Below are 26434 nucleotides of genomic sequence, written 5' to 3'. Positions count from 1 at the left end.
GTATTCCCCTGTCTCACACAAGAAGCCCAGTTCACTACTGAAGGACAAGTCAGGAGAGAAAGAGGCAGAGCCAGAGAGGGGAGGATTCAGACTGCTGCGGTTGAGAGGAGGAAAGTACACTCTTGCCCTGTTCTGCTCTGCTCTTGTTGCCTCAGGTGTGTGTGCTCCTCCCTCCCCTGCGCAGTGCCTGCTGTCAGCTCCATCCCTGGGTGGCTGAGGCCATGGTGTTGGTGGTGCGAGCCCTGCTACCCTGCTTCTGCACCCTACTCTCCCTGGACCTGCTGCCTGGGGTGGAACCCGCTGTGCCCTTGGAAGACTTCTACCCCTTTGGCCAGGACAAGGGGGACTCCCAGACCATCGCTCAGGACGACGGGGGCTCCAGGCTCGTGGAGATCTCTGTTGCTTTCCCCTTCTTTGGAGACCGGCACGCGGGACTCTATGTAAGTACAGAGCAGGGTCTTTACTGATGAGTGTTTATGTCTTTATATATTTGGGTGTATTTGTGTGTGTGTGTGTGTGTGTGCATGCACTTGGCAGTTGGCAATTGAAACTGACATGGTGTGGATTGTATAAGAACCTCAGGGAGTTGAGATTTGGCATGCAGCCAAATGCTACATTTCAATGCCCTTTGAGAATTTGTATATGTTTGTGTGCGCTCACAAGCTCTGCTGTGTAACCTCATTTGTAGAATATCGTGTTTCCCCCCCAAGGGTGGAATCACAATCCTCCATGACATTCTCTCCACTTTACATGTGCCCGCCTCGCACTCTGAGGGCTTTCAAGTGCACAGAGGGAGAGTCAGAGAGAAACTATTAGCAGAAACAGTGGTAAGCCCTGTATTAATAAGTCCACAATGAGCGGTTAAAGGAAATGACAGTTTGTGTTCTTACTGTTGCTGCGCAGCATCTGTGAGCTTTTTCAGAGGGAGCGCGGGGAAAAATATGCACGCCGGACGGGGGGGGGGGGGGGGGGGTGCACAGTGCTCATGGGAGGAAGCAGAATGGTTTGACAAGGATTTTCGCACAGCGTAGTGAAACACACTTTGATCTGCCTTTGTCATGTATTGGGTTCAGCTCCAGCACATGGAAAGACAGAACTCCCTTAAATCAACACCACCTGTTGCGGTTATGCATCCGCGTTTGCTCTCCGAATCCCCTCCTCCTCCTCCTGTCTCCTCCCTTTTCAAACCATGGGCAGGGGAGGCTGAGGAACCATGGCAACAATGGGCAAGGTCAAAGATCGTCTTTCTAATCTAAGCATCTGCGCCAACCGGGTGAGGTCAGTCTCCCAATGAAGACATTTTTAAAACTCTTTTGTGCACACAGTGCATAGACATCTCCACAGTATTCTTAAGTGTAGTATTTGAGGATTCTGTCTTTCTGAAGAGCTTTAAAGTCAGAAGTCTATGGATTGCTAAACATGCAAGGATCACAATGTGACAAACATTGTGATCCTTGCATGTTTAGCATTCCAGTGCATCATTTCTCCTGTTGTAATACTGATACACAATAGTCCAATTAGACAAGATACGACAAGTTACTGGTTGCTTGGCTGATCTTATCTTGAAATGATCATCTAATAGTGATAGAAATCTGAGCCCTCCTTATTCTGAAATGTACTGCGTTAGATGTGATACGATACCCTGTAGCTCGCTCTGCGTCTCTTTAGGATGTAATTCTGTAGCCAGGCGAGGAATAACACATTGTGACAGGCACTTGAAATTACAGTCACGCTCATTTTAAATGCCTCACCTGAAGCCATTAAACATCTGCTGTAAAGTGCACACCCAGCCACACAGTGATCCCTGCCACCAGAGAGCTGCTTTGAACAGTTATGTTTAAGTAAGCACTAAGGGACTGCATTTGTATGAATATTTTCTTCCAGGAGTTTGTTCCATGCCTGTGAGCTAGTGCCACATGGAAGTTGTAGAACCAAACTGATTTTCAATGTTTTGCAGGTGCTGTCTGACTTTATTGTCCCCGCTCATTTTGTGTAGTGGTATGTGTACCTTGAAACCCCTCACAGCAGATGCTGTCAGCCTTTGTCCCTTCCTGAAGGAAAACTTCTTATTTTTAGCAGCTGTCATCAACAAATGCAGCAGTGCATCTAAAGACTGCTACAGCCATGTGACACTTGGTTACAGAGGTCTCTAATGTCTCATTGAATCACTTTACAAACACGGGTCGCCCCTGACTTGGTCCCACTCCAGTTCCACTTCTGCCTCCTGGCAACCATGCTGTCCCTCTGTTATGGTTTGTGTCTTGGGGTTTTCGCACGTTGCTGGGATCTCTCCTCCTCGTCCTCCTCCTCCTCTTCCTCCTCCTCCTCCTCCTCCAGCCCCCCCCCCCTTTCCTCCTCCCACGCCTCAGATAACATGGCAGGGGTCTTCCCCCTGGAACTGTCCAGCTGCTTTATCTGAGAAATGACCAATAACTTTAACAGAACACAGATGTATCTGCAAAGCGTCTTAGCAGCTTCCAAACAATGCAGTTCACAGATTAAACTACTCTTACCGATGGCCACTGTAAAGGACATGAAGGAGGATGTCCAAGGTCAGAGATGAAAGAACACATGTTTGAAAACAGATGTGAGAATAGAAGCTTATGATCAAAGGCATTTATTGTAGATACGTAAACTCATGAAAAGAGAAAGATGCCTCTAGTCCTTGTTGTATATGTTTATATGGTTGTCTGTAATTACAAATGAACTACATTTAAACAAAATTCAAATGCATTTTGATCCTGCCAAAAACATGCTACACTCTAACTGCACTCTTCACAGTTTGCACATCTGCTAGTGCTCATCTGCTCCTCTTCAACACTTGGAGTTGGTGTAATTTCATTCGGTGACTTTCACTCACTGCTATGTATGGCCCAAAGATGTGTGCATCAAGTTTATTCTTTGTACTCTGCAGGAGTGCCTTTTACGTGCCTGTGTGGGATGAGAGATTTGACTGAGTGATGTTAGAAACAGCTCATACACCGTGGACAAGATATATCTGCACATACTTTAAAAAGCCTTAAAGTTTTAAAGTAAATGATGCGTTTTAAAGAAATACTTTGGAAAATGCACAAGTCACTCTTTTGCAAAACGTTAGATGAGGAGATTGATATCAATCTCATGCCTGTCCATTAAATATGAAGCCACAGCCTGGAGATGGTTAGCTTAGCTGAGCATAAACACTGGAAGCTTGTTTATGTAAAAACAGCAAGTTGTGGTTTTACGGGAGGGTTATGTACCAGACTGTTTCTTGGCTGGGCGCAGTGACTTCCTGGAGTCTCTGCTGGTTGCCTGTTTAGCTCACATTGATGACAGGCCTCCAGGAAGTCACCGCACCCAGCCAAGAATTAGTCTGGTACATCTTCTCAGCTAACTCTGGGCCAGAAAGCACAACGCGTATTTCCCACAATATGGAACTATTCAATTAAAACTCTATATAAATGTATTCAGATGCGTTGGTTAGAAGCCACAGTTTTGGTTTACCATGCTATTATCCAGTATAGTAGTTCAAATTGGAAGTGGACTATTTTAGATTGATGCCAAGTTTGATTGGATTTGGCTAAAAAGTTGATGTTTGAACCTTAAATTACATTAGTATTCTCATGATTTTAGACTGTGATCGATCTTAAAGGGGTCTACAAACTACTGTTCAGGTGTTTCATAGAAATTATGATATTTAATGTCTTTTTACCTCTATTTCCAAACATCACATGACCGCACTGACAGGCTGATTTACACTATGTGAACAAACCAATAAAGTGCTGTAGCCAGCTAGATGACTATACATATTGGATGAATTGATTCACATGGTTCTTCCTTGTTATAGTGAATAACAATTGAGGATCTTGTGCCAAAAAAGAACTATCTGTCTGAACTAACTGAATGGTCTTCCTCCCACTGTACAAAATGATGTCATTCGGAGCCAGAGTGCAATAGTGATCAGGCAGTGGAGCCATGGGACCAACTTCCTGCCCATACTCAGCACACAGCTGTCAATCACAATGTTTAAAACCAAACTTGAACATACATCAGTGTGATGAGAGGAACCGTCTCAAAATTTGACATTTAGTTTTTGGTTTGGTCACAGTCCCCTCTGATAACCGAGGACGGGAGGGATTTATGACCTATAGTGGAGCCAGCCACCAGGGGGCGATCAAGATGTTTTGACTTCACTTTTGGGGAGCTTTCATGTCGTCTATTTTTATAAGGATGACATGATTAGATAGATAATATATTTTTTAGGTATTACTTTTTAGCCTAATCACCCCCACACCTCCTTTGAATTACCTGATGAAAGTACTTTGAGATGTCCTTTTAATTCCCTTTAATTCCCTAAATAGCATGATTTGCAGATTAAAGTGTTTAAAGCACATTTTCCCTACATTACACCTTTATACTCACATCTTGTAACACCAAGCCTCCACATCACTTGCACCATGTAACTTGTATTACACTTCCACTCTCTTCCACACAGGATTTATTGCCTCGATCTAAACTCTCTGGAGATAAAGGTGAACCGGTGCTGAGGAGACAGGCCAAGTGCACACACTGTAGTCAGTTCCTTCGGCCCCGTCAAATAATTGGACAAGCTTGAAACTGTGAAACCTCTGTTTTTGACAAGGAAAACGAATGTTTTCCTGAGTTGATCCATGGGCACCTTTTTCATTCAGGGGTTTGCTTTGGCTTGACTTAAGCCAGATGAAAGTTTATTTTAGTCCATAAATTGCTTGGCTCCTAAGAAAACCACCCAAGCAAAATCCTGGATATATCCGGAAAAGAATTCCCAAAAAATAACAAGGGAGTTGTAGAGTGGAGTGGCACCATTGAGAGTGAGAGAAAGAAATATAGTGAGAGAGATGCTTCTTACAAGGCTGACTGATTGCACCTCTCTCCGCTGTGATTCTGACCTGTTACAGCACAACACAAGGCAGCTCTGAACCCAGTCACTCTCTCACGTACGTGTGATACATAACCACCCTTCACTGGATCTCTCTACAAGTAATAACCTTGTTGACATTCATGAGAAGAAGAAAAGTATGTGATATGGAGCAAAGAAAAGGTTCAGCTTAAATTCTTCTAAGGTCATTTCCATGTCAGCGTGGTCCCCTAAAAAACCTTAACAAGTAAGAAATACACTTGTTTAAACAGTTCCAGATGCTACAAGAGATTGGATTAGGTGATTAAACATATTCCAGTATTGGAGCATAAACTCTATTTAGTGTTCAGCATGATTTCCTACACTAATTTTGCTGTAAGATGGGTGACTTCCAGACCACTGCCACCACAGATCTCTCATTAGTGGGTGTGTGGGTGTGGGAGGTTTGTAATTCATGTACATCCCTCCATTCATCCAGTCCCATGCCCTCTCTCTTGTTTTTCTCCTGGTATCAGATGGCGCTCTGGCTGACCCCTGGACTCTGTCCCTACAGTTGGTCCTCTCTTCCCCCCACATCAGCCACGTTCTCACCACATCACGCTGATGCAGAGGGGAAGACTGTGGTCGGGCAATTAACTTAGCTCCTGTGTCGTGCCAAACAAAACTTCCTCTGCTGTTTTTATAGCAAAGTCCTTCAAATTATGGTTTTCATACATGCAGGCAGCAGAGCCAAGACATCTGACGTTGCTTTGTCACTGTCACATGCCACTGGGCTTGAATGCAGCGAGGCAAAGTTCAGAGGAAACAGGAGAGGTGCCATGGTGAGAAGAATCTCTCCTTGTTGATAAAATGCAGAAATTATGTACGAATGAATGAATGAATGAATGAAGGCCTTTCATGGGGATTCAACCCTGTAGAACTTTCCTCTCCACTCAGGATTTGCGGCTTGTTTCTTTGAATGTTCAAAATTCAGTGCAGTGGCTGGTCGCACACCGCCTAATGCTTGTCATATAGGGACTCCTGATAGGAGGACACTGCTAAATGCTTTTTATCATTGAAATTGTCATCTACCACATTGCTAAGTGCTATTTTAGAATCTTTTACAGAAATATCTTAATCACACTCCTTCTACTAGCATTTAACTTCCTTTTCTGCACATTTTTCTTGCCTATATAAGCTCCCCTCTGCCCTGAAGCATCCACCATTTACTACCTCTGGCTCCATGGCAGGAAAACCTCTGGCAGAACATGATGATGTAATTGCAAACCTTACTGATATATAAAGTTTTCAAATTTATTTCAATATGTGTTATATTAATATACTGTATTAATAATAATACTGTATTCTCCAGCCAGCTTTCCAAAATCCAGAGATCATCAATCCCATTAAACAGAAAAACAGGAAATCCTCACTTTTGACTGTGAAAGTGATTGTTGCTTTATTTTCTGTCAATTGAGTAACAAATTAATCACCGAATTGCATCAGAAATACACCATCAACATTTATGGACGTCAAAGATGATCTTGTGGGAGGTTGATATTTCACTATGCTGGAGGACATAGCCGCAGTGCTGACTTTGCATTTCTCACAGAGGAGAAATGTGGAAAAATTTGTTTGGTTACTTTTCTGTTGGCGGACATCTGCGGATTTAAAGGCCGTGAACGTCCTTCCTGGTGTGATGGCTTTGCAGGTGCGTAAGTAGCGGAAACCTGGTTTTCTCAGCTGCTGTCATTTCACGGAATAAATTTAGCGTCTGTTTGCTACATGAGAAGTGCAAACATCCGTTATGGGAACGCTCACCGCCCCATGCTGCTGTTTGCCCCATGAGGTCAGACTACCTCTGTTTGTCCACCTTTGCCTCCTCTCCTTTGCACTTCCACTCTAACCCCACCTCATCCTACAAACAAATCACAGCGACTTCACTTGACAAAATATACAACTGTATAATTAATCTTACTCAGATAACTCCAACTCTCTCATCTGTAGGTTAACAACAATGGTCTGGTATCTTTCCTGAGGGAGGTGTCTCAGTTCACGCCAGTGGCTTTTCCAATTGCCGGGGACAGAAGGGTTGTGGCACCATTCTGGGCTGATGTGGACAACCGTCGAGCAGGGAGAGTCTTCTACAGAGAGAGCCTGGAGCCCTCTATCCTGAGGAGGGCCTCAGCTGATGTCAAGACATATTTCTCAGAGTTCCCCAACTTCAATGCAACATGGGTCCTCATCTCTACATGGCTTCAAGTTACTTTCTTTGGAGGCAACTCCCTCACACCGGTACAAACTCACACTTACTTTCTTTCTCTTTTTCTGATTTTAAATATCGTTTAGGGCCTAGAGAGTGGTTGCCAACCCCAAAGGTATACTCGCAAGGAGGTATGTGGAAAGATAACTGAGTTGAAAAAAATAGGAATTCCAATTTGATTTTTAAGAATATGTCCATATTTTGAGTTTAAAAGAGAAATAGCCATCCAAGCAAAATCATTCAAATAGCACCCCCATTTGAATACTGATCTTTCATAAATGTATGCCACTGCACCATATATTCCTCTCAGCAACCTGAGTCAGTTATAACACCTAACAGCCACTTGTTACTACTGGGAGTGTCGTAAAGTATCTTGGAGGGTATCAGAGAAGTTGAAACAGTTAAGTAAATCTAATGGTTTAAATTGTTAGCTAATAGAAGATTTTTAACCAGTGGTTGAAAAATAATATGTAACCAGTTGAAATAGTTAGCTAAAAGTAATTGTAGATGTCTGTGGATGCGTCTTGGTCAAACTGAATCAGTTGTTGATCACTTGCAGCCACTACTAGCTGGTGAAGAAGAGTGCGAGTCAGCAGCCAGTGATAGTATAAAAAAGAACAAACAGTACAATAGAAAAAATTGTAAATCACCGCGAGGGTTGCTTGGGCATGCAGTTACAAAGCTGCACAAACATTTTAGGCGGATGGGTCTGGTAGTGTGCAAGATCATCTGCTTACAGATACACACACGACTAAACGTACGATCCCCCTCCAGGTTTATACCTAGCGGAGATAATGCCCAATTTTTGTAGTGTTGCTTTACATCCACAAGCATAAAATCAAGTGTAATTAACATATCTGGAACATGACAGGTGCTGTTGATGAAGGGGTCTTTGAGCTAATAGGGACGAACTATTAGGAACCGCCAGCCTAGATAATCTCCTAGTCCCAGGAAATAGCCTTGTTTTTACTGGTTAAAACTGGAATATGATATGTGATGAAAGCACGACTATTAGATTTCATTCTACTGGCAATTTCTTGCTGTCTGTCCCAACAACAGGCTCAAAGGAGTCTTTGTCTCTAGCCTGACTGAGAATTAGGTATCTGTACCATTAATATGAAGTCTGTCAGATGCATGCATCATTACCAAATTTTGTGGAAATCAGAAAACAGTTTAACTGAGCCTGTTCTTCTCTGTGCAGGTAAATACTTTCCAAGTGGTGCTTATTACAGATGGAGAGCTTTCCTTCACTATATTCCAGTACAATAACATCACTTGGACCACAGGCATGCATGCCAGCAGTGGAGGAAACCTGGCTGGTCTGGGGGGGATTGCAGCGCAGGTAAGATCACATGGTTAATTGCTTATGGTGATGGTCAAAATTTGAAATGTACAGTACAATGTGCTTCCTGTGAACTCTAATTGAGCCATCTTTTATGATGCCTGCCTCCTCGTTACTCTCCTCACAGGCAGGTTTCAATGCCGGCGATGGCCAGCGCTATTTCAACATCCCCGGCTCTCGAACAGCTGATGTGGTGAACGTTGAGGAAACCACCAATGTTGGATACCCAGGCAGATGGGTTTTCCGTATAGACGATGCAAATGTGGAAGTGGGCGGCTGTAATAACTCGGGTAAGACTTGCTGCTGAGACATTAGATCGCCTACTACTGGCTGTGTTTATAGTTTTGCTTCTAAGATTCCTGTTACATTGACCTCTCTCGACAGCTTCAGTGTGCCCACACCTACGACCATGTCTGAATGGAGGCCAGTGCATCGATGACTGCATTACAGGCAACCCCTCCTTCACTTGCTCCTGCTTGGCTGGCTTCACCGGCCGACGATGCCAGATCAGTGAGTTATGGTTGACATGGCTTCCTGCTCTGTTGATCTTGAGACACACTGCACATTGTGAATGAATATCTGACTACCTGAGATCAGCCAGGAAAAATAATGTCAACTTGTAAAAAAATACTAGGTTTCACCTGACCTGCCAAAGGGACACTTGGATATTTCCTTTATACCTGTATCAGCTTCATGCCATCCTGTTGCATTCTCCTCTGACGTTACCTTATTAACTGACTTGGCCAGATGTTTTCCTCTAATTAAAAGAGTCACACTACCTCCTTTGTATTTCTCCTTGTCTCTGTAGATGTCGATGAGTGTGCCTCAAATCCTTGCCAGAACGGCGGGACTTGTGAAGACCAGATTAATAGTTTCATCTGTCAGTGTCCTCCTGGCTACACCGGGATTCAGTGTGAAACAGGTACAAAGAGCACTTTTATTTCTATCATTCATCTTATTTCTTCCACAGAATACTTTATGTAGAATGGAAATGCGCACAAAACTATGAATTCAAAGTAAAGTTGAAACCACATACATATCATTTTACACAGTAGCAATGAATGACCCCAAAACAAATCTATAGATATGAAGACATTGTCACTGTACAGTATGTTTAGCAGAGAAAAAAAAACCTCACTTCTGTCCTCTCTATGCTAAAACAGGCCTGAGACCAGGAAAAACTCGGATTAATTTAAGTGTTTTTGTGCCTCATTAAGCAGTTTCCACACCGAAAAGGAGTTCAGAATATCTTTGTCCAGCCTCTCTGGAGCTTTGGTGCCTATTCCCACAGTCCAGCCTGTGGAGATGTATCAAACCTCTTCTAATACCTTTCACAGCCAGCAGCACATACTTGCAGAGTGAGGGGAGCAGTGTGGCGGATATATTAATCAGCTGAGTAAATATTCCATGTGCGTGTGTGTGTCTCTCTCTCTCCCCCTGTGTGTGTGTGTGTGTGTGTGCGCTACAGACATTGATGAGTGCAAAGACAGGCCGTGCCTCAATAATGCGCTGTGTGTACAAGGCGCTGGCAGTTTCACCTGTGTGTGTGAGCCGGGTTACACTGGTGTCCTGTGTGAGACAGGTGAGCTGGATTTTTTCACACTCCGGAGGGAAAGTAGGCATCTCTGTTCAGAGGAAATATCTTCTGCTGCTTTCTACATCAAATTCAGTCGTTCTGGCAGATGTTTTTGTCCAAAGAGTTTCCCAGTCTACCTAGAAAAATGGGTCCAAGTTGAAGTTATGGCTAAATTCAATTGCAACCAACTCCTCTTTTTGTCAGGGGGTGGAGGAGGTCACACAATGTAGTTGAACCACGGTGAGGAAGTTCACTGAAGTCAGGTTGTGACCGATCGTTGATGAAACATGAACCCACTAGGGAATTAAATTATCAGACCTTGCACAGTTCATGAATCCTTGTATCTACATGAGACAGGATTACTTTTAATACCAGACACCTGGTCAGTGAAACTCTAGGCTTTCAGAAGGCAAGTTCCGTGCTCTTAATCCGCCTCAATGTCTTCAACAGCAAAGCAACCTCTTGCTTTTCCATGTGAAGTCTGAAAGCTCCTAGTGAGGAAATAGAATCATCAGCAGATAAACTTCTCTTTGTTTTGTGCATCTTCCAGACATAAACGAATGCGAGTCGCAGCCCTGTCTGAACGGAGGAGAGTGCGTTGATCGGGTGGCCAACTTCACCTGTATCTGTCCTGCTGCCTTCACTGGAGCGCTCTGTGAGACAGGTAGCTGGAATTCTGCCAGAAAAGCATGTTTTAAGAAAAGGATCTTGATTGAAAATGTTGACATAGCCTCTATAAGCCCTGCTTTTGTCTTTCTGTTTGGTGTTCTATAAAGTCACATTTTTTCCAACTGGGACAGGCAGAAAGAGAATCCTACCATGCCTGTTTGAGAACAAAACCAGTGTTTATAGCTATGGACACTGTTAAGATCTGTCAAAAATATTATGTCATCATAATTTATTTGCTGCTACCAAGGATCTTGACAACTGTAAAGAAACAAAATGACTCTACATACAGAGGAAGTCACACATTTTTAAACCATGGTAGCTGACACTGCAGTGCAGATCCGTCTATAGAGCACAACTTCGTTTGTCAGTGTGGGCAGTTTGCTCTTTGGTCCTGTGGTTTAGACTCAAGACTCAAGACTCAAGTGTTTTTCTAGAGTTACAGGGCTCTTTTCCCTATGATAGAGGACTGTGGCATATGCAAATGTCTTTTGTCTGCTTTGAATGGTCGCTTCAACTAAATTCGAGAATAATGCAGTGCATGTAGTTTTTGGGTTTTATTTGTTTTTTGTTTTTATTTTAATCCCACTCACACCAGATCAGGTCAAATAAAGGTATCAGTAAAACTGCAGCACAGAAGTAAAGCTGTGTTTGTCTTAACTTAGAAACAGTATCACAACTGCCAGCTAACGTCCACCGACAGGTTTATTATCAAGAAATTCTTTAATAACTAAATGTATTAAAAATGTTGGTGTATGTTGCAAATTTACATCATATGAATGAAATCAGAATATGGCCAATAGTTTCCTGATGCCCATTGGTCAATCTATGCACCATTACTGCATCTGTGATGAGCTAATATTGGTGTATAATAATCAGTCAGACTGTTTTTCTAATTTCTCCTGTGTCATATCAGTTATTTCTCGCTTGTATCTTAGTTAGTGGAATCCAGTCGTGCTGATTTTGGTTTATTTGCCCTGGTTTGGAGACATTTGTCTCTTAGGAAGAGGAATAATAAAGAAAAAATCCAACTATTGCTTGCATTGCTTAATACCACCGGAGGTAAGTGAGGAAATAAGTTTTCTTGGTATTTGGATGAAACCCTTTAAAGCATGTTCCTTTTTTCCTCTCTTAGAGCTGGTGGTGCTTCAGGTCAATTCAACTGAGGCAGAAAACCAAACAGGTAAAAGCAAGTACAGCTACAGCTAAGGCTTTGCCAAATATTTTCACATACAATTTGATTCTCTCAGCTCAGCCTGCCATGCTTTTCCACGTGCAGCCTCATGTGAACAGGAAGACTGCAAGACGAACCAGATCTGCGAACACACAAGCTCGGGAATCTCCAACTGCACATGTGCTCCAGGCTTCTATGGCGACAAATGTGAAGGTATTGTGCACTTGGCCCCGACTGCCGCTCACCGCAGGCAGCAGCTGGGCAGGTAGAGGGGCAGACTGGGGTTTTTAAAGAGGAGATGTGCTATCCCACAGGAATTTGGAGCTCTGCCCTGGAAGAGGCTGCTGTGATGATGGATTATTGTAATTATCAAAACTGACACGGCCTCGCCCAGTTTACTACGGGAACCGCTCGCTTGATGTTGTGAATAATTGTTTTATAGCACATTTTATTAGTTTACCAACAAGAGGAAGTGCTTTGTCTAGACTTGAAAAGGCCTCTTTATGAGTCAAAGCTGCTCTTTGGTATTCAGGTCATTTCTACAGACAGAGCTGTTGAAATATGCATGCTTCCACACCACTACTTGCTCCTCTGGAAGTTGGCCATTGCACCACGCTATAGTTTGAAACACAGCTGCTGCTTACATAACCGTGGAGCAATATGAACACAAAATATGTAAAACGCTCTCATCTTCAGCTAATGCTTCATGCCTCAGTCGTTTTATATAACATTTAATGTCTTTGTCATATTATATTAGTTTTAGGAAATAACTATTGAGCCATTCAGGCTCCTATGAGAGGTTTGTGTCACCCTCTGATAGCAGTTGTCGCACGTTTTTCCCACCAAAGCTCTTTAATAGTGTTTGAGCCATTGCAAATGCATGCTACCTCTCACCCTTGAGCTGAAATAACTATCACTGCTTATATAGGCTCTCTTAAATCTCCCAAATACTTTCCTGCCTGGCTCACTTGGAAGGCACAGTGGAAAAAGGAGCACGATCCTCCAAGGAAGAGAAAGTAGTGGGACTCTGAAGTGCCTAATCAGGCTCTCAGATCAAAGGGCCCGGGCCGCACAGGTGGCCAATGAAAGTGTCTCTCGCAAATTAACAATCCATTAATTGCCTTCGGGGGCCATACGTTCTGGTCACAAAATATGCTCCATATCATCAGAAAAATAATACCCTCCATCGAGCTCCCAGGACTTCAAAGGGGAGCAGTTTAGCTGTGATACGGCCACGTCCTTTGATCCACTGCTGCAATTAGGAGAGAGGAAAATAAAAACATTATTACAATTTGTGCAGAGCGGATGTGCAGCGTGCTGACTGGTAAGCCTCTGGTCCTGTGAACTTTGTTGGAAAAGATTTGGGAAAGAGAAATGATAGCGAATCATAGTTTACAGTATAGCAGATGAAAGACGCTCAGCATATGGTACACATGTTGACCATTTGTACCTTCTGCCTACGTTTACGCTTAGGCCAGTACTGAAAACTTAACATAATGTTGCTTTCAAAGTTCAAGTAGCTCGATCAAACTTTCCAGCTTTGAGCCTCTCTCTCTCATGCACATAGACGCAGACACTCTCTCTCTTCCTGTGTCTGCAGAGGAATGCCTGTGTCAGAACGGGGGTGTCTGTGTGGACAGCAATGGGACCTGTGAATGCCCTTCTGGCTACACAGGAATCTACTGTCAGTTTGGTGAGTATGATACATATAATCCTATCAGGTGTCTCACAAGAGCTTTGATGAATGTGAAACAAAATCATATCACTGGAAGTCCACAAATGTCACAAACCGGCAACCATTTTGTTTCGTGAATCTGTCTTACACACTCCCTTTCTCTCAGAAGTAACTCAGACGCCATGCAGTAACAGCAGGCCTTGTCCTGATGGAAGTCCCTGTTTGGAGTATGGAGGAACCTACCTGTGTACGTGTCAGACTAGTGCGGTAGAACTAGACCATAAGGACTTCTACCCCTATGGTAAGAGCCTCAGGCACTAAGCCGGCACTTTGCAGCTTTGTGTTGCTGCATGAGCAGCTGGTTTCTATAGCGACAAACACATTTTGGCAGACACCGGTCTTGACAACTGTCACTTTGTTTTTCAAAAGAGATGGTCACGTTTTGCAGCTTACATTAACGATGTGGAGAGACATTTCAAGTTGATTTATGCTGCCGCTGAATGCTCTGAGGAGATTTTGTGCTTGATTCAGTCCTAAAATGACAAATAATCTGTGTTTTTCTAGAGGCTGGACAACATGCTTGAATAAAATTAATAATTTTAAGTGTGCCATTTCCCATTTGCAATGGAACGCAGTCAAGTATCGGTGTGTATTTTTCAGTACAGCCCCAATCGGCCTGCGACTCCTCCCCGTGTCTGAATGGGGGCTACTGCTATGAGCGGGATGAAGGCTACACCTGCGAATGCAAATACGGATACCTGGGGAACCACTGTGAAAAAGGTAGCATTATGAATAGAAACCACTAGAAGACAGCATTCACGTGAACTGCCTTTCTCAAAACACCCTTCAGAACTGTGGTTTGTTACTCAGGCTCAAATCCAGCTTTGAAAGCACCAGGAAACATGCCATTACTTGTAATGCTGATGGAAATATTACATTGCTGAAAGGCTTATGATAATTTGTACTTATGACTGAGTTATGAGCTATTTTCCTGAATCATGACTTGAATTCCAATGAACTGGAACAGGTTTATTTTGTGTGATTAAAAGCTAACGTGGTCTCCGCTTCAAGGATTCCCTTCTCCTCGTCTCTTTCCAGTTAGACTCAATACCTGTGCTTCTGGTCCCTGCCGCAATGGAGGCTCCTGTAAGGAAGAGGCAGGAAGCTATAGATGTGTGTGTCCTTACAGATTCACTGGAAAACACTGCGAAGTGGGTGAGTGCCGCCCTCAAGTGATATTCACAAGATTTTCATGTGCAATGGACAAACAAAACTTTCTTTCCCGAAAACTTGTGTGAAAGCAAAAGAGCACATGTAGAAATAAACTGCGAGTAATCTAATTAGCAGACCAAATGCCAGTTATTTGAAAGCTCTCATATGATGAGATGTCTACTGCAGCTCTATTTTTACTGAAAAAGCCCTAAAGAAAGTTATTTTTAGTCAGGATTTTAGCTAATGTTAAAAAACAGATCACATTACCAACACTGCACTTGCTACTTATTGGTTTTTAAAGCTTTTGATATGAGTGATACCTGCCTTTCATTCATATCCCACTGCCTTCCTTTTAGAAGTAACTCTCCATTTTTACCGTTTTATCACTTAAAGCAAAGTCTTTGTCTTTGAAACACTTTAGGTTGCATCTTTGCACAAAAGGTGCCTTTTAAAAAAACAAATGAAACTATTATTGTTATTATTGCCAATTTTCAATACGTGTGTTTTCTTGCAGGGAAACCAGATCCCTGTGCCTCCAGCCCCTGTCTGAATGGGGGGACGTGTTTTCACTACATAGGAAAGTACAAATGTGAATGCACAGAGGCCTTCAGCGGCAGGCACTGTGAAATAAGCAGGAGCTCAGTGCAAACCGCCGCAGGTAAGCAGACCTTGTGTCACCGTGCAATAATGTCCAGCTTTCACTCAGACGCTGAAGCTTGTACAATGTTGACGTGAATAGATTAACAGGCAGGGGTTTTCCTGAGCTGTGAAGTGTAGAGATACTGGTATTCCATTTGAAGATAATCTTAGCAGTGTTGCTGTACTGAAGGCCCCTCATTTACAGATATAGAACGGCTGCGTTAGCTATATAAAGTAAGACCTGATGATTCATGTCTACACACTCTCACAGGGTGCTGGGGGTAATTTTAGAAAGACAAAAACAGAGAGTCTGGATATGTTCAGGATGAACTCCTTTAAGCCCCAGTGTTGGTGAGCGTGTGTTACTATGCAGCCATGCTGACATTATCGGTATGCTTGCCTTCAGAGTGGGGCTGTGGGCCTCCTCCACAAATGAAGCACGCTGAGGTCCAGTTCTCCTCGACAACACCGGGCTCCATTGCTGTGTATATATGCCACACAGGCTTCATGTCTGTTCCCAGAGCCACCCAGAGCATCTGTGGTATTCAGGGGGACTGGAGCCAGCCACCCATTTGTGAGGGTCTGTAACATACGCTAACACATGTACATACAAAAACTGTCTATTAATGAGCCCCACAAAGTTCCAGTGAAGAAGATTCCAGTTATTACAACAGTTTATACTGATGTTGGTTAGCACTGATTCATCCTATTTCTCATCATGACAGAAATCAATGAATGCCTATCACAGCCTTGTCTTAATGGCGGTACATGTTGGAACCAGATTGGATCTTACCACTGTGAGTGTGATGATGGCTTCAGTGGAAAGCGCTGTCAGACAGGTAAAGCCTGACCAAAGTCTTCCTATATTAAATGCCCCAATTGAGTGCACTGATACGTATTTCCTGTATATTTGTGTGTTTAACTCCCACAAGACATAAATGAATGCCTGTCAGAGCCCTGCAAACATGGAGGGACATGCGAGGACCAGCCAGGCTCCTACTTGTGTCATTGTCCACAAGGCTTCAAAGGCCATAGCTGTGAAATTGGTACAGTGTTTATTCAGCTTTTTGTACTTCTTTTACATTCTAACATACAGATTATACAGGACAGCAATCAAATTTTACCGTCAATACCTGTGTGCAGAACAGGACGCGTGTGAGTCCAACCCCTGTCTAAATGGAGGTGTGTGTCGGGGTTACAGGCGGAATTATTTGTGCATATGCAAAGATGGTTTCTTCGGGGACCAGTGCCAGATGTGTAAGTGACTTTGTGCTTCCTCACAAGTCTGTTTTCTTGATGTTAAGAGCTAATTCACACAACTTGCGGCCAGTTGTGACATGAACCGTATTGTAGCAAGTGCTTGTCTTTGTCACCCCCAAGTGGAGAACCCGTGTGTACTGCAGCCTTGTGGGAACCGCGGCCTCTGCAGGAGTGACAGGAAAGGCAACTACAACTGTGTTTGCAAAACAGGATACACGGGCAAAGACTGTGAGAAAGGTCAGTAAGAGTTACACCAAACTGCATCCAGCTTCAGCTTGTCATGTGCCGCTCCACCCTCTGTATTGCAAAGACAGCTCTGTAATTAATTAATTAATGTATGGATTAGACATGTAAGGTTGACACTGTTCCCAGACCTGTTGCCTCCCTCTGGTCTCCATGTGGTGCGTGTGGAGGAGAACGAGTTGGAGCTGCGCTGGGATGAGCCGGAGCCCTCTCGCAGTCTGATCAGCGGGTTCATAGTCACTTACGGTCCTCTGGGCCGGAGTAATCGCAAATCGGACCTGCTGGACAGGCAGAAGTCCACCCACGTCATGCGAGGCCTGGCATCTGGTGTGCTGTACAACATTTCCACCTTCTCCACTAAACGCAACACCAACAGCAACGACATCAGCCAGCCTGCCACCGCACTAATACGCACCAGTGAGCACTTAAGCTTTTATGTTGTAGCAGTAAGAAAAGACTCTAGGAAAGCGCTTCTCTCTGTGCAGTCACAGGAGTTTGAATGCATACATGCCTGTATTTTCATGTGTTCCTGTGTGTGTTTCTGTGCTAGGACCTCGGCAGGTGGAGCAGCTGAAGGTGCTCAATGTGACCTCCTCTCAGGTATGGCTGAGCTGGCTGGTTCAGGCAGCTCGTCATGCAGCCGTCAGCAGGGTGCACGTGTCTCTGCTGCCCTCAGACGGGAGTGAAGCTCGCACTGCTGTTGTCAACACGAGCACCACTGAGCATACCTTCAGGTCAGGTTCTGCACTTTGCTACCAAAGAATGCTGATAACCCCAAACTTCAGTTTGTCGTGCAAACCTGCAGCATCTCCTGTGTCCACTAAGTGGTGCAGCTGAGATGCTGCGCTTCGAACGGCTTGGGGTAATATACCTTTCAACCACTAGGGGGTAGTATTTCACCATTGTTTCCCGCTCTTAACAGTGGAATGAGGATGATGAAGTCACTATCATGCTTTGTTCGCAGTAGTGCAATGTGCCTCTTTTCGTTTTCCAGTTCATTACTTCCTGCTCAGATGTACACAGTGGATGTGGTGACTCAGAGTGGAATCAGACCTGATGAGTTTCCCTCCACCAGCCACTCAGCTGGACCACTGCAATTCTGGACAAGTAGGTTTCATATCATTGGTCAAGTAGTCAAGTATGTATTATTAGGATGATAATCACGTGACCGTCGGCTGCCTGATGAGAAGCTAGTGTGTTGGGATTTCTATTTCATGATTCCTCGTGCCAGAACTATAATGCACATCTCTGCGTACCTGTACACTCTGCGCAGCATATGAGATATAAAGAATTACACTGCGTTATCACATTTCATTCATTATGCAAATAGTTTTTTTCATTTGGTTGTTTAGTGAACACAATTTTGTGGCTACAAGTCAACAAAAAATTTCACTTAAACTTCACTTTATGTCATTTGTTCTCCCAGAAACAGGAGCCTGTTTGTGCTCAGTTTAAGTCAAACTTTAGCTCAGTTCTGTAAAAGGCAATCATCAATGTATGTTTGATTAAGCTGGTTAAGCTTATACCTGATGCTTTTGACACACATTGATACGTACAGTATGTGCTTTCCTTTCATTTTCTCTTTCCTCTGTATAGTGTATAATGTAATTAGTTACTTGTAAATCCATGTGGGCAGGACAGCTTTGTGTGTATGGCACGTGAAATGCTAATATATTAATTTGTTTAGCTACTGGTCATATCAATGTAGCTAATTCTTTAGATTATCATAATTCTCTCTTTACCTGTCTTACTGTGAGGCTTTTAAATAAAACAGATAGGAGATCAAATATTTCTTGTATTTTAGCTGGTCTTCACTGGCTCCCAGTTAATTTTAGATAAGAGCACTGTTGTATAGAGAGGCTTTTAGGTAGTCACTTTCTTTTATCGTGTTGTTTGCTTTCAGTAGATAAATGTTATTTATTTGATCTCCTTGTTCCTTTTTTTTAATCAAATGTGAAGCACTTTGTGACTTATTGTCTGAGAAAAGGGCTATTCAAATAAAAACTATTATTACTATCACTATTAATCATGGGATAAAGCATCTAGCTAATCAGTCAATGGATGCAAGAATTGTTAGTCCACACTTAAAGAAAGCAAAAAGAATATTTGTTACAGTATCTGAACATCTGACCTGTATTCCCACAGGGCCTCTTCCCCCACAGAACCTCTCCCTGTCACATGTGACCACTAACTCGGCACTGATCACCTGGAGCCGCCACCCGAGACACATCCCAGATGGCTTTGTGGTCAACGTGACCCGAGGGTTGAATACAAGAAGTCGCTTCCTGCCCAGTGGGAAATTAGGGTCATATACCCTGCGTGAACTGACGCCTGGGCAGCAATACTATGTGGCTCTCACATCCGTCAAAAACACAGGGCAGGAACAGATCCACAGTGTACCACAACACTTAGCCTTCACCACCTGTGAGTGAACGTGTTCAAAGAACATTTCGCTATCACCGCTTTCAAAATTCATGATTACTTAAAAGTGGATTTTAAAACAAATTATGTATACATTCCCTTTGACCCAGTGCCAATGGAGGCAAGGTCAGGCAGAAGAGAGAGGCCAGCCGTGACTGGACAGGGGACTCAGGTCGGTCGCACACTTCCCCCATCGCAGCCTCAGGTCTTGGGGGGCACAGCAGAAACACAGAACTCAGATGACTTGCCCAGGTACATATAGAGTGTTGACGACTATTATACTTTGCTTCCATCTGTAAATTTGGCTGTCAATGCTAATGCTAGCCAATTAGCATTGATTTTTTTTATTTTGCAGATACACGGAACTCATTGACAGAAGGGGAAGGATAACAGCCAAGTTCACTCACTTGCCTCGAAAAACCATTCGACATCGCACTAGTAAGTGCATGTAGCAGCAACCACAGTGAAGCTTCACTACCATGAAACAGTCTGATAATTTCCTTAAAACATTTTATGTGTTATATACAGTGTTTCACATGTGAAATGTTGTACTGTTACATTATTATGTAGTACAGCTACCCAGTCCAACCATATGAACACAACAGGACACCACCGCATGTCTCTGAGATCCATGAGGCTAACATGTTACACCAACATATTGAAATGGTTCTGATTTGCTCAGGATGTCCAAATAATAAAAGAGTAATCTTATTTGCTTATCTTGATGCAGATGGAATAACTCAGGCAGTGATCCTATAACCATATGGTCCTAACCATGGCCTGTCTGGATGAAATATAGCTGGTCCCCTCATGTAAACTGGACTCTCTCCTATCACACAAACAGACGTTATCGTGTTCACGTGTTCACTGTATCCAGCGACTTTTCACGAAGCGTGACAAGTTCAGAAAACAATTACTCTTAGAAATCTTTCATGTATTTTCACTTTTTTATAACTTAATGCAACCCGGTGCATAGATTTGTAGCCTGAAACCTAACAGAAAAAACAGTTTTATAGGTGTCATCTTGTGCTCTATAGAGAATAAGCTACTTACTGTCTAACATTGTTCTGTTCTCGATGTAATGTCCTCAGTGTCCAGCATGTCTAATTGTTCCAACTTTCTAATTTAGTATGACATCCGTCATTCACTTTATCTTTTTTACCCTGATTGATGACATGAAATGTTTTACCTTGCAGAACCTGAGCCACCAATTAAATTAGAGAAGATGGAAGAAACAACCAACAAAATCAGTCTTGCACTAGAGATTCAAGAAGACAGTTTAAGATCGAAGCCTGGTAGGTGGCACGTCTACCCTTGCAATTGATCCCGGCAAGGAATTCTGATATACAAGTTGAATGTCTTATTAGAAAGAGACACTTAATAGTCTTTAATGTACAGTGTATCAGTGGTGTTGCATGTGTTTGCCAAGCGCTGTGATTGAAATGTCAGTAAAGATTCTAACCTTGAAAAGAAGAAAAAGAAGAAGTAGTATAAGAGCTAGAGGCTGTCAACACATGGTATCAGCTGTAGATAATGTGGAGAAGCGAGCCTGAAACCTGAGACTCACAGTCATTGTGTGCTGTGGATGTTGATGGCAGCTGTTGTCTTTCAGAGCTGCCACAGGACTGCCGCACTCTGCCCTGCCAGAACGGAGGTACGTGTGTGAACGAAGGCGACTCGTTCATCTGTGACTGCTCAGCAGGGTTCAAAGGCAGACAGTGTGAACTGTGTAAGTTTATGTGCGTCCTCTCCACACATACACACACACACACACAGGGTGGGTTCAGATACTGTAGGTTGCATTTTAGGATTCTGTTGGTTTTCAGATAACCAAAAAATGATTCAGGGAGATTGATTTTTTGCCTTAAACACCTGATCTGAGAGTTGATCAGTGAAGTTTTGATGCAGCGGTTTGAGTCTATCCCACCTGGCATTAGGCGACCGATTGGGAGCATTCATGTAAATGTTTTCTTTAAAACAAAGAAAAAGTCTTGCACGTCCTAACCAGCTTGAGTGTCTACAGATATGCTGGCAGTTTTGTGGGGCTGTACTCAGGAATTGCGGTGCTTTGAGCTAAATGCTAATGTCTGCATGCTAACATGCCTTCTGCCTCAATAAGATGTGCTGATTTAATCAAATCTTATGTTTACCATGTTCACATCTTAAGTATATCATGTTGTCAAGTCAGGTTGATTGATTCCATCCTGGGGCGGATATGATTATTTGTACCATAAATTCATGATAATCCATCCAACAGATGTTGAGATCTTTCAGTCTGTATCAAATGGTGGACCAACCAAGAGATCATCATTGTTGTGATGCAAGCATGGCCAAAAACTCCTCTCCAAACCTTAAATCAGCTGGAGCAGTCTCTTCTTTGTATTTTATCAGTGGAGCAATCATAAGAAGGAAATTTTAATGGTTGGCAGCACAGTGGCTCAGTGACTTCCAATGTCACTTCACAGCAAGAAGGTCCTGGGTTCCAGTGTGGAGTTGGCATGTTCTTCTGATCTCAATAGGTCCAGAAAAATGTCAGCTATTGAAACTCTGTTCACTGAACAGGATAAATGATCTACAAATGGATACATATTATGCTATTTCAAGTGACAACAATAGAACCTCTTTTTAATTTTTGAGCAGCATTCATGCTAACTGCAGTCAGTGTATAGATGCCTCTAGTGCAAGATATCACCAGCTCACCAGCTGTCTGACTGTCACGAGCGTCAGTGCGGGATTTATAGTCGTGTCTGTGTGTTGGAATGTGTTGGAATTCTGCTTTCTCTCAGTGCAACCCAAGCGTTTGGTGGTGTGAACTTACAGTGTAGAATCCGTGTTAGATTTGCATTTCATCATGTAAACTGACAGAGCACTGAGCTATGTATAGACCCCGTGGTTTCTTAAAAGCAGGAAACACACTCCACTGACAGTTGACCCCTCTGACACACAGTGTATGAATGACTTGGTTAACTTTAAGGCTTAAGGGCATGGCTTGTTCAACATGGATAAGCACAAAGCACAAGCAGCATTAGTAGCACAGCACCACTTTCTTTCCTTTTTCAGTGAGCAAGTGGTACATTCATAACTCAGGGCTTCTTTGTAATGTTCTGGGGGGCTTTATTATCTGTGGACAGCGTCCATCTTTGTTCAGACTCTAGCTTTGATGTTTACACTGGCTTTCCCACATCTCACAGGCAAATATTCAGCTCACTTTCTTATGGCTCATTTAACTTTGACTCAGATAACTAAAAAAAAGAAAAAAACAACAGGAAATTAATCTGTGACAGGTTTCTTCAAATTAATAATCAGTAACAAGGTTACAATGGTAAATCAATTTCATATATTATTCATGAAGAAAGAGGGTTTCTGCCCTCATAAGATCTCTCAGCAGTCCAAATTTCAAAAATCTTTAGATGACTGGAATCTCCCCATGCACAGATACTTTTTAAGATACTGCACAGTTATGACTCAAGACACCAGCATGTATTAAATGCACTGTAACAGTCTATAAATGGGAAAGTTCCAGCTGCCTGGAGGAAAAGTCTTTCTGCCATGACTACTTTATGTGGATGACAGCCTGTAGGACTGAATTATTTGCTGTGTCCAGTGTCTTATTGACATGAATGGACATGAGGAAGAATAAAATGTTCTTGCTGGACAGGAATCTATTTATATTGATAATTATTCTGATCATTGATCTCTCCTCTTGAACAGGCTGCTTCAGTCTGAATCTCATAAAAACAACTTAACTGTACAAAGAGTTTTTAACCGGCAGTTATCACAGTCTGAGTCAGAGTATTTACTGCAGGACTGTTAGAGTTAAATCTGTTGCAACAAGCAAGTTCCATCAAGGAATTTAAATACTACAACACAATTGTAGACATCACAGTTCATAAGAAAAACAGAAACAAAACAGAAAATTAGCACCAGTTTCTGAAGAAAGTTTGTGATTTCTGCTGCACTAATACTGATACCGCGTGACTTTTGGAACTTTATTATCATAATGAAAACATACTGATGTTATTATAGTATATACAGGTGATCATTTGGTCACATCAGTAGGCTTTAGACTGGATACATGAACTGAAACATAAATGGATGTCTAAAAGAGTAAAAAAGAGAGTAAATCTGATTTCACTAATAATTCGATGCTGATGGAGCTGTGTATGAGGAGACACTGGATGTACCCTTGGCCCTCTTGGGTCCCTTTCTTCACCTAAACATTCAGCATCAGGTTGTTTAAACATTCCTTTCCTAAAAGCATCCATCAGCCAGGGCCCAGCTCCATCCCATGTGACTCCTAAACCATCCAGCAGACTTTTCCTTGCAATATTTCAGACATTCATACCTCATGTTGTGTGGCCGCTGTTTTCAGTGTGCCAGCGAGTGCCCCACCCCTGCACCCGACTCTACTCTGAAACCAAGAGCGTGCCTGTCTGGGAGGATGGAGTGTGCCACTACCTGTAAGTCTTTACCAGGAACGCTTCCCTTTGCGTCCCTGTCCTCATCATGACTTATGGTGTGTGATGTTTAAACATTTAAAGTGCAAAGCCGCAGAAATGCAGATGGGATTTGTAACTACAGGATGAAGTCCGTGAGCATGTTTTATTCTTCGCAGGTACAAAAGGACATATAAAGTACAGCAGGATGTTTGTTATCGAGAGATTTGTGAACCGTTGCTTCCCAAGAAAAGTCAGAGTAAGTTGAGAAAGCTGTCTGAACGGTGTTAATATAGTTTTATTGCAATTAAACCAACGCAGTTCTTCTCACATGCTGATGTTAACTCTCTTTAACAGTCAGAAGAACAAACAGACAACAGTAAAGGTTTGTTTTCTTTAACACAATCAACATAATATTTTTTGTGGTGAAGTGTTTTCTCACGTCTTTGCAATGCTGCTGTGGAGAGTCACAAGATTTTCAACAATTGAAAATAATGACTCTTTTCTTCTTTTTTTCTAGAGCACTTGGATACCAATGAAAAGACTGTCGACGCTGTCATGTGAAACTTCAATTTCGATGTTTATAATCTACTTGAAGTAACTGATTATGGTCATGTTTGTGCTGAGAAACCCTGTCAGAGCCCACTGAAACAATTTTGAAACAGATCATTGGAAAATACCGTTGTATTTGTTCATTCCTGAGAGTTGTTTTTGTAGCTCCGTGCTCCATGAAAGGACTTTGATCGGACAATTGAAAAATGGCCCAAATCATTCGTTATTTTTGATGTTTGACGGCTGATTTGTCATACAAAAGACATACGTAAGCAGATGTTAACGGTAAGCAGTCAGCAGTACTGCATCAGAGAACTTGTATACCTCATTTTCACATCCATGCTGACACATTAGGAGAGGTTTTTATGATTATTTGTGATTCAGCTGCAGGTTTGTCCCTCAGGGAAATAACTGTAGATTGTTCCAAGTCTCAATTTGTTCCTTACACCGGCCCAGTGATCTCCTGATAAAGACGATGGTAAAGTTCTCCTCACGCCATAAATTCATCTCTTCCTCTGACAACGGTGTCACAGTATTTTCTCTGTATAAATATCTTTCTCTCTGTCTTAGCAGGCATCACTGCTCGCTATTCTGTAAATAGTGTTTATAGGCCATTTTGTAGGTGAATATTTTAATAATAAAAATGTTAAAATGTTTTGTGTTTCTGGTGTCTTTTGGGGTTGACATTTTTATTTTACATGTATGTATGGGAACCTGCTAAATGTTTGCACTGATGCAAATCACATCACATAGACATAGTCAACAGTTTAATTTAAATAGCCTCGCTATTTGTATGTATGATACATACCCATGCATCTGTTCATATTTAGATATACTATGTTTAATCATCATTTAAGTAAGTTATTTAAAAGGACAGTCAGTTCAAAAGTACCAAAAATTGGAACATGGTTAATTTTTACATATTCTAAAGAAGGAATAGCATATATAATATATAAAATACTAGTTACTTCTATCTGTGCACCTACTTTCCACAACTCACAGCTGTGAATACAGACTGGAAAAAATACTCTAACCCTATAGGTTTTAACATTAATCCAAATGAGGGAGAAAGGGCCTCAAAGTAGAAAACACAGTGGGAAGGTCTGCGTTCTTCATCAGTGATCCCACTCATCCAGCAAAGTAACCAAGGATTAGGACAAAGGAGGGATGGAAAATTATCATCTGAAAAGGAACTAAAGCTGTCAGACAAATGCAACGCAAATATGTGGAGTAAAAAGTAGGCCGACAACATGTGCTCTGAGACATGGTGGAATAGATAAAGCTGTGTAAAATGGGAATACTCGAGTAAAGTACAGTTACCTCACATTTGTACTTGTGGATTCACTTGTGTATTCTGCCAAATGTGTATATTGTGCCAAACCTCCATAGTCACTGCAGTACAATGTTGATTAGATGTTGCTCCATCCATGTTTGACCACTTCTTATCTTACTTTCATTCTTATTTTGGCTGCGTGGAACAGCAGCACGTGACTAAACAAAGTTTAGATTAGATTTGTGAAAAGGCACTAAATGGCCAGTGAGGCGCAAGATTGAAAACCTGACCTGATCCATGAAACCAACACAAACTCAAACACACAGAATTCACTTCATTTAATGTTATCTTTTAATTTTTAAAACTGATGCCTTAATATTAGTATTGGTGGTCTCCGTGAAAAATACACCCCACCTCCACCGCCTCTAAAAAGCGGGCTCCTCATTATTTAGCAGTATTTGCAGTTTAGCATGTTTGGGATAATCATCCCACTTGTTCTCCACATTTGCGGTTCTTGTGCTGCCTTCCTGAACCTCGGATTATCATAGCATGCGTACCTTTCCTCTTGGCTATTGGAGTGCTTATGGCCGCAAGTGTGTTGGAAATATTACGGTAATATCACTGGAATCACATTCATTGTATTAAATTCGTAGACTTCATTTATAGTTGTTATGTTATTAAATATGATATGGCGCGTTGATGTACATACGTTATTGAGTTGGTAAGTACGCCAGGATAAGAACAAATGCTAACGTAATTACACAGTGACAAAATTACAGATATAGATCTCACATTTTATTTGGCTCCGGTGCTTCCTGGATGTGATACAATCATATTGTATATAGCC

The 26434-nt window shown here is 42.4% G+C and overlaps 1 protein-coding gene across 3 annotated transcripts; it reads left to right on the top strand.

Annotated features, from left to right (window-relative positions):
- The first annotated feature begins 23 nt into the window (after positions 1-23).
- Positions 24-24969, top strand: sned1 (sushi, nidogen and EGF-like domains 1). Of its 3 annotated transcripts, none has more exons than XM_046391268.1 (32): positions 24-440; positions 6863-7150; positions 8320-8460; positions 8588-8750; positions 8845-8970; positions 9269-9382; positions 9929-10042; positions 10587-10700; positions 11838-11885; positions 11982-12089; positions 13477-13569; positions 13721-13852; positions 14212-14331; positions 14650-14766; positions 15278-15421; positions 15809-15982; positions 16128-16241; positions 16335-16448; positions 16546-16659; positions 16783-16899; positions 17035-17322; positions 17456-17639; positions 17900-18012; positions 19051-19329; positions 19437-19578; positions 19682-19764; positions 20523-20621; positions 20939-21055; positions 23699-23786; positions 23942-24021; positions 24120-24147; positions 24283-24969. In XM_046391268.1, exons 1-31 carry the CDS (start codon positions 222-224, stop codon positions 24143-24145), a joined length of 4173 nt encoding a protein of 1390 aa, XP_046247224.1. In that variant the 5' UTR covers positions 24-221; the 3' UTR covers positions 24146-24147; positions 24283-24969. The 3 variants fall into 3 exon arrangements, with proteins under 3 accessions (XP_046247224.1, XP_046247223.1, XP_046247225.1); XM_046391267.1 differs by having other exon boundaries at positions 13718-13852; XM_046391269.1 differs by lacking the exon at positions 9929-10042 and having other exon boundaries at positions 13718-13852.
- Positions 24970-26434: the final 1465 nt, after the last annotated feature.

The sequence above is a fragment of the Scatophagus argus genome, chromosome 6 (assembly GCF_020382885.2).
Source record: "Scatophagus argus isolate fScaArg1 chromosome 6, fScaArg1.pri, whole genome shotgun sequence".
NCBI lineage: Eukaryota > Metazoa > Chordata > Actinopteri > Scatophagidae > Scatophagus > Scatophagus argus.
This window is presented reverse-complemented; position numbering and strand designations above follow the sequence as displayed.

What these genes read in the sequence shown, in the direction of transcription:
- sned1 (XM_046391267.1), top strand. Translation starts at nt 222, where the DNA reads ATGGTGTTGGTGGTGCGAGCCCTGCTACCCTGCTTCTGCACCCTACTC. An exon ending in TGGTGTCCTGTGTGAGACAG is followed by an intron (nt 10,043 to 10,586) that starts GTGAGCTGGATT and finishes TGCATCTTCCAG; the next exon opens with ACATAAACGAATGCGAGTCG. An exon ending in CTATGGCGACAAATGTGAAG is followed by an intron (nt 12,090 to 13,476) that starts GTATTGTGCACT and finishes CTGTGTCTGCAG; the next exon opens with AGGAATGCCTGTGTCAGAAC.